Below are 6,840 nucleotides of genomic sequence, written 5' to 3'. Positions count from 1 at the left end.
CGCACTTAAATTTACGTTTGAAAACATATAAATTGAAATGTCTTAAATCGAGTATAGGCCTTTTTTTTTCCTGAAGCTTGAATTGAAACTGATAGTGGATTCACTATATCTGATGATGAAGCTGTTCAACACACCTATAGAACTAAACAAATCAGAAATGGCCTGGGAGACAAATTCTTTATGCTTTAGCGCCGAAGAATTGTTAGCACTAACTTTCGGAGCCGGGGAACTGACAAACGGAATTTTAGATCCCTCTCGAAGAACACTGAGAATAAACCCTGAAGCGCCTAATTTAGCCCATTCCTGGAAACAGAAGGCCAAACGGCCACGAACCGAGGTGTTATCACATCCAACTGATTTAATGACTTTATTCGAAGAATCTGAATCGAAAACGGGTTATCACTTGAAATGTCACACATATCTGAAGGAGAAATAGGATCGATCACACCTTGGATTGATCCCGAATCCGGTGATTCTGTTGCTAGTCAAAGTCCAGATTGAAACTTTGAGGAATTGAGAGGATATTGCGCTCTCCAATGTCCTGGTTTGTTGCACACAAAACACACGCCCCGTTCAGGCTGAGCTGTAGCTTGAATGGTTGAAATATGTCTTGGCGTGCTGTCGTTGTAACATGGGCTAGTCGTAGCTGTAACCGATGCTGAGGCCGTCGGTTCTCTTCTACTACTTGCTAACCTGTTCCCGTTTCTCGTCAAATTCCGTCTGGCCTGAGTACGAACTCTAGCCTCTGCTCTGATGATCTTTTTCTCTTTGTCGCGAAATCCTCCGCAAGATCGTTTCTTTCTGTATTCACGTATTAATGACCAGTCACAATCTGACTTGTCAGCCAAAATAATGCGTTTTTGTCTCTCTGACGAAAGCTTCTCACCTTTCTCAAGGGAAGCATGGACTGTCCAAATTTTGAGAAGAACAAGCTTCTTTGGCTTCATCGATAGCGTCGGCGACTTTCAGATTGAAGCTGTACTGGTCTTTGTTTCCTTTCTTCTTTAATCGGTGGTGCTCTTCGAATTTGAGTTTCTTTATTTCTTGTGGATGAGAATTAGCGGTATCCTCATGAGAACGCTTCAGATCTGTCAAAGACCGATCCAGTAGAAATTTCGTTGAAGCTAATAAGGTTTCATTTTTCTTGGCGAAAGAGGATTCAACTATTGTAACGACGCCTGCTTCTTCCATGGCCGAAGGAGAAAGGCAGCGAGACTTCTTAAATAAAAACGTTCTTAGTATTGGCGTCGGCCTAGAATGATCTCCCACGTGACAAAACTCTCTTACATGGCTGTCATCATGTCCCATGATGCACTGAACAGGCCCAGTCCCCACTACTCTCATGCCACAGAAATGTTGAATTTCAGGGTAATTCATATTCACTTAAACGCCGGAAATTACATCTTTTCATTGTCAAGTTTCCCGATGAAGGAGGATTCGAAAGATGAAAAAAATCTAAAAGTAGCGTCTGGTGGTCTATACCATGTAACAACTATAACTGGTTTTGATGTAGGCCTTCGAATCCCCAAGCAGAGAATTTCTAGGGCATCCATTTATAGGTTTTTACAAATGGTAAAATTTATTGATTTTTTTACATAAAAACAAAGCCCTCCCCCGCCGTTTGTGATTCTTTCACAGCGAATTAATTCGTATCCGGGGATGTGGACTTCATTATCACTTGTATTTATATCGAGTTTGGCCTCGTTAATAGATAAAATATCTACATCATTATTACCTAAGAGTATCCTAAGTTCATCTCAGTGAGTAGTCATTTTATTTCAAACCGCGCTGAGATGATTTGGTACACAAGAACTCTTAACTCTGTTTTTGACACTCTTCTCAGGCACGGCATTCGAGGATAGAACATTACTTCTACTGAAACGTGTTTTAAAATTCTTAAGAAAACTGCTCGTTACCTTAAAAGGTCTTTAAAATTAAGGTGAAGTCCACCTTTGTTGAATCCATTGTACGTCATGTTTTGATGACGAATTAGTTTCCACTCGTTTTGTTGACAGAACTTTATTAATGTTTGTTCGCTGTGTTGACTGGTTGATTGAGTTTACCCTTCCAACATACAAGTTTTACTTAAAATCTGATAACTTGCCAACTCACCGAATGCGATATATTTTCCAAAAGATAGAATCAAACACATTGTACGATCCACAAACCCGTCCTTCAGCGGATGCCGGACGCCGTATACGTTTTTAGGTAGTGAACAACCTGCACAATCGTTTCATTACAGTGTAAAACATTTCATATTGTGTATGCTGATCGATTAGGAGCTCATTCTCTCCCTACGATCTTGTGTACTGACTGAATGTTTATCTCTTACCAGGGACAACAAACAAGTCGGTTGGATTAGATCCTTAGTCGGTGTCATGACTATGTTTAATGTCAAATGTCTATGACGTCAGACAGCTTCACGTAAGTGACATTATATATTGATTGCTTTACGAATAAAGGTTGTCTTAGTCGCCGAACCTTTTGTGTGTGTTGTATTGAACATAGAACTTTACATGGTGTCAGAAGTAATCTAAGCAAATGGAAGGATTAAAAGAGCCAAAGCCTTTGTCACTCACTGGAAATGTATCGGAGAATTGGCGACGTTGAATTCAACAGTTTCGGCTGTACCTGAACGCTACAGGGAGAGACAAGAAATCAGAACAGATACAATCTTTAACTTTGTTAGCAGTTGCAGGAGAAGAGGCCTTAGAGGTCTACAACAGGTTTGAAATACCAGAGGACGACAAGGACAAGATTGAGCCACTAATTAAGCAGTTTAAACGCTACTGTATGCCAAGAAAGAACATAACCTTTGAGAGACATGTCTTCTTCACCCGGAACCAGGGCGCTGATGAGAGTATAAGCTAGTATAGACGTGTACGTTACCAAGTTGAGAAAACTTGCGAAAACCTGCGAGTTTGGAGGTCTTCACGATTCGCTTATAAAGGATCGAATTGTGTGCGGGATCAAAAACGCAGAGCTGAAGCGCATCTACTTCGGGAGGAAGATTTGACCTTACAAAGGGCAATACAAATGTGCCGCGCAGCTGAGCTGCTTTGAGTGTTGCAGCTTCTAAATTACCCTGCAAGAAAACGCTAAAAGTATCGGGAAAGTATCAAATTGTTAGGAGAATGGGTACAAGTGAATTTCGAGAACCTTACATGAAGTATAGAATTTAAAAGATGGCGTCTAAACGATCAGCGGGACGATCAGCTTCTATTTTAAGTTACTTTTCCAAAGGTAAGTGATTGACTAATTGTTTAACTTTTATACCTTTTAGGCTAAAATTGGTAATGTTAGATCACAAAAGCGTGTTTAGGCCCGTATACTGTTGTGTTATACTAAACGTCGATCGTTTTTAATACGTGGATATAGACTTACAGTTACACAATCGCAAGGATCAACGAGGACAGAGCCTCGCTAAACTATCCGTAGTTACGTACTGAGAGGCCAAGTTACATGTATTCATAATTAAAGCAACTCAAGCCTTCGAAAAGGCCTTTGGATATGTCAACCAGCTTGGGCCCGGGCCAAACGTCGAACTTGTCATGTGTCGATCGATTCAGCGAATAAGGTTCATGAGAAGTTCGATCGTACACGGTCTATACGTCTGAAGCAGACGCATAGAACGACGACGACTGAATTAAATTCGACGTTTGACTCCACACAGACGAAATCAAATAATAATTGGGATCGACCTAAGGCCTTAGGAATTAAGTTTAATTCGACTCATGCAAAGCTCAACGTTTGGCCCGGGCCTTAGTGTCGGGATTGGAAGATTGTCAACATCTTTTATGATAATGGCCCTCGTGACAGTGAATGGACTTGCAGTTGAGATAATGTCGAACTTATTTTTTGATATTCCCTCCATTAAATAATAAGCTCAACGTCTTGAAAACGTGGAGAAAAACCAGTCAGAGTCTAAGCTGAATGCCGCAGATGATGACACAGCACTGGAAACAGCAGCAGCCAGTCAGGATGAGGCGGTAGTGAGGATGCCCATTAGCCAGGGAACGCTTATCAACAAGAATGCTGCAGCAGCTGCTGGTGACTTTAACATTCAGCCAGTCGAAACAGATGGTTTTGAAGATATTGGTCGTTACATCCAGGCTGAAATGTCAACTAAAAAAGTCGGGGACGCAGTGAGAGCCCTGTCAAGGGGAAAGAAACATGCAATTTTACCTAAGCATTTCTTAACTCCAGCACACTACAAGTTCTCAGGAACGTATGAAAATGGCTGCTTACGCTCTTTTCGCTATAAGTATTTCAAGAATCGCCCCTGGCTGAAGCATAGTCCTCATCTTGATGATGCTTTTTGCGTGCCTTGCGCCTTGTTTGTCAACGATAGAAGCAACAAACAAAGTCTGGTCACCAAGCCATTTAAGAAATGGGCTCGTTATACGTCTGTAGTAGTTGAACACGCTGAAAAGACTTACCACAGGGATGCCATGATTGCTGCCCAAGCATTCAAAGAATCTGTTGAAAATCCAAGCAATACAGTGGCCTGCTTGTTTGACAAGGAGAGAGAGAAACGCATTAAAGAAAACCGTCAAATTGTCAAATCCATTGCAAGAGCAGTTCTGTTCTGTGGGCGCCAGCGCATTGCGTTGCGTGGTCACAGGCCGGAGAAGCTTGATCAGTCAGAGAACCCGGGCAATTTTCTTACTTTACTAAAAGTTTTTTTCAGAGGGTGATCCAACTTTGGCAGCACATTTACAGACTGATACTGTTAGTAGGGTCACCTATCTTTCCCCACAGTCCCAGAATGAGATGATCGATGTGATTGGAAAGCACTACATACAAAAGAAGCTCTAGTCAAGGAAATCTTGGAATCCAAGCATTACGCTATTCTCGCTGATGAAGCTACGAGCCACAACGAAGAGAAACTTGCCATCGTCATTCGCTTCGTAGATGCTAACGAAGATATCAGAGAGGAGTTTTTAGAATTTAAGGATTTAGAGCGAACAACGGGAGCTGCAGTTTCAGCCGTTTTGCTGGCTACCCTCGAAGCTCTAAACATTCCTATTAAAGACTGCTATGGCCAAGGTTATGACGGTGCAGCATCTATGAGTAGCGAAAGGGTTGGGGTTCAGGCGAACATTCTAGTCCACGCACCAAAAGGTGTCTATGTCCACTGTGTTTCACATTGTTTAAGTTTCGTTATATTTCATGCCTGTTCACTCCAATCAATTCGAAACATGATTGACAAAGTAAAGCAAGTTTGCATTTTTTTCAATTATAGTCCAAAGCGAAATGGACTGCTACGTGCCATCATCTAAGAACAACATCCAGAAAATGGGAAAAAGAAGCCTTAAATTACACTGTGTGCAACCAGATGGGTTGCTCGAATTGAAGCGTATGATCATTTCTACGCGTCTTTTAAGTACACAGTGTTTGCGTTGGAAATCATGGCCCACAATATGCACCACAATGAGTGCCCGGAGCAGTCAGTCACTCAGTCAGTAAGTAAGTCAGTAAGTAAGTCAGTCAGTCAGTCAGTGAGTCAGTCAGTCAGTCAGTCAGTCAGCAGTCAGTGAGTCAGTCAGTCAGTCAGTCAGTCAGTCAGTCAGTCAGTCAGTCAGTCAGTCAGTCAGTCAGTATAAGTAAGTAAGTCAGTCACTCAGTCAGTAAGTAAGTCAGTCAGCAGTCAGTCAGTCAGTCAGTGAGTCAGTCAGTGAGTGAGTGAGTCAGTCAGTCAGTCAGACAGTCAGTATAAGTAAGTAAGTAAACTTTATTTAAACACGGAGAATCGTCAGTTAAGCTAAAAAAAAAAAGTAAAGAAACGCTTTACAACTTCAATAATCAAAATGCGGTAATATTAAAGCGTTATAAATTTGAAGCGCAGTATTAGCTGAGATTAAGTGCCGTATTCGTTTTAAGACTCCTATAGCTGAGGAAACTTTCCTGCATATTTGGTCTACATAATTTGACCAAGAAAGCCGATCATCAATGGTAAGACCCAGGGATTTAGTGTGATCTACTTTGCTGATCATTTCGTCATCAATTTGTATATCAACCTCGTCACATTGAGTGTTTAATCTCTGCCTAGATCCAATTATCATTAACTCGGTCTTAGCCACATTTAAACTCGACCTGTTGGCTCTCAGCCAACAGTTAAGGTTACCGGCTGAGTTCAGGAGTTAATGCTAGTTTAAGCTCTGTTTGAGTTTTTGCAGTTAGGGTTATATTGGTATCGTCAGCGAACATTCTCGAGGAAGCCTCCCGGAGGCAGTTGGGAAGATCGTTAATATACATTAAAAATAGCAAGGGACCTAATATGCTGCCTTGCGGAACCCACAAGCAATAGTGCGAGGAGTTGACAGTCTTCCATTAACGTTACATCTTTGGGTCCGATTGCTTAGGTACGATTGAAACCAAGTGATAGTTTCCTGGTCGGCCCCAAAGTATGACATCTTGCGTAAAATGATTTCATGGTCGATAGTGTCGAATGCCTTTTTAAAGTCAATGAAAACGACGCCATTCAGGAAGCCATTGTCGAAGTTAACACACTAGCTATTTGTCGCCTCAAGCAAATACCGCGCCTTCGGCGCTCGTATTTAATAACCCCCTTTAATAAGTATTCCTGTCAATAATAATACCCTTCCAAAAACTTCAGCTACGCGCCTGGGATGCTCACTCAAAAGCTCAGGTTAAATGACAACAAAACCGAATTATTGATTATTGGGACGAAGCAGCAACTTTCAAAGATTTGTCCGTGTCATCTAACCATTGATAGTGCTACCGTCTCTCCGGTCAGCTCCGCTAGGAATCTTGGAACGTGGATGGATACGAGCCTCACTCTCCAAGATCACGTTAACAAAACGTGCAGAGATGCTT

The 6,840-nt window shown here is 41.7% G+C and overlaps 1 protein-coding gene across 1 annotated transcript in view; it reads left to right on the top strand.

Moving 5' to 3' along the window:
• The first annotated feature begins 3,185 nt into the window (after window positions 1-3,185).
• Window positions 3,186-6,840, top strand: part of LOC137995154 (uncharacterized) — a 5,230-nt gene continuing 1,575 nt past the window's right edge. Inside the window, exons 1-2 of the mRNA XM_068840731.1 lie at window positions 3,186-3,243; window positions 3,886-6,840. The exon at window positions 3,886-6,840 is cut by the window's right edge and continues 1,575 nt beyond it. Of these exons, the coding sequence (XP_068696832.1) occupies window positions 3,186-3,243; window positions 3,886-4,697 (870 nt within the window). The 3' untranslated portion in view covers window positions 4,698-6,840. The remainder of the gene's footprint in view (window positions 3,244-3,885) is intronic.

Source organism: Montipora foliosa, chromosome 3 (genome assembly GCF_036669935.1).
Source record: "Montipora foliosa isolate CH-2021 chromosome 3, ASM3666993v2, whole genome shotgun sequence".
In the NCBI taxonomy this organism is placed as follows: Eukaryota; Metazoa; Cnidaria; class Anthozoa; order Scleractinia; family Acroporidae; genus Montipora; species Montipora foliosa.
The sequence above is the reverse complement of the archived record's forward strand: the minus strand, read 5'-3'. Positions and strand labels throughout refer to the sequence as shown.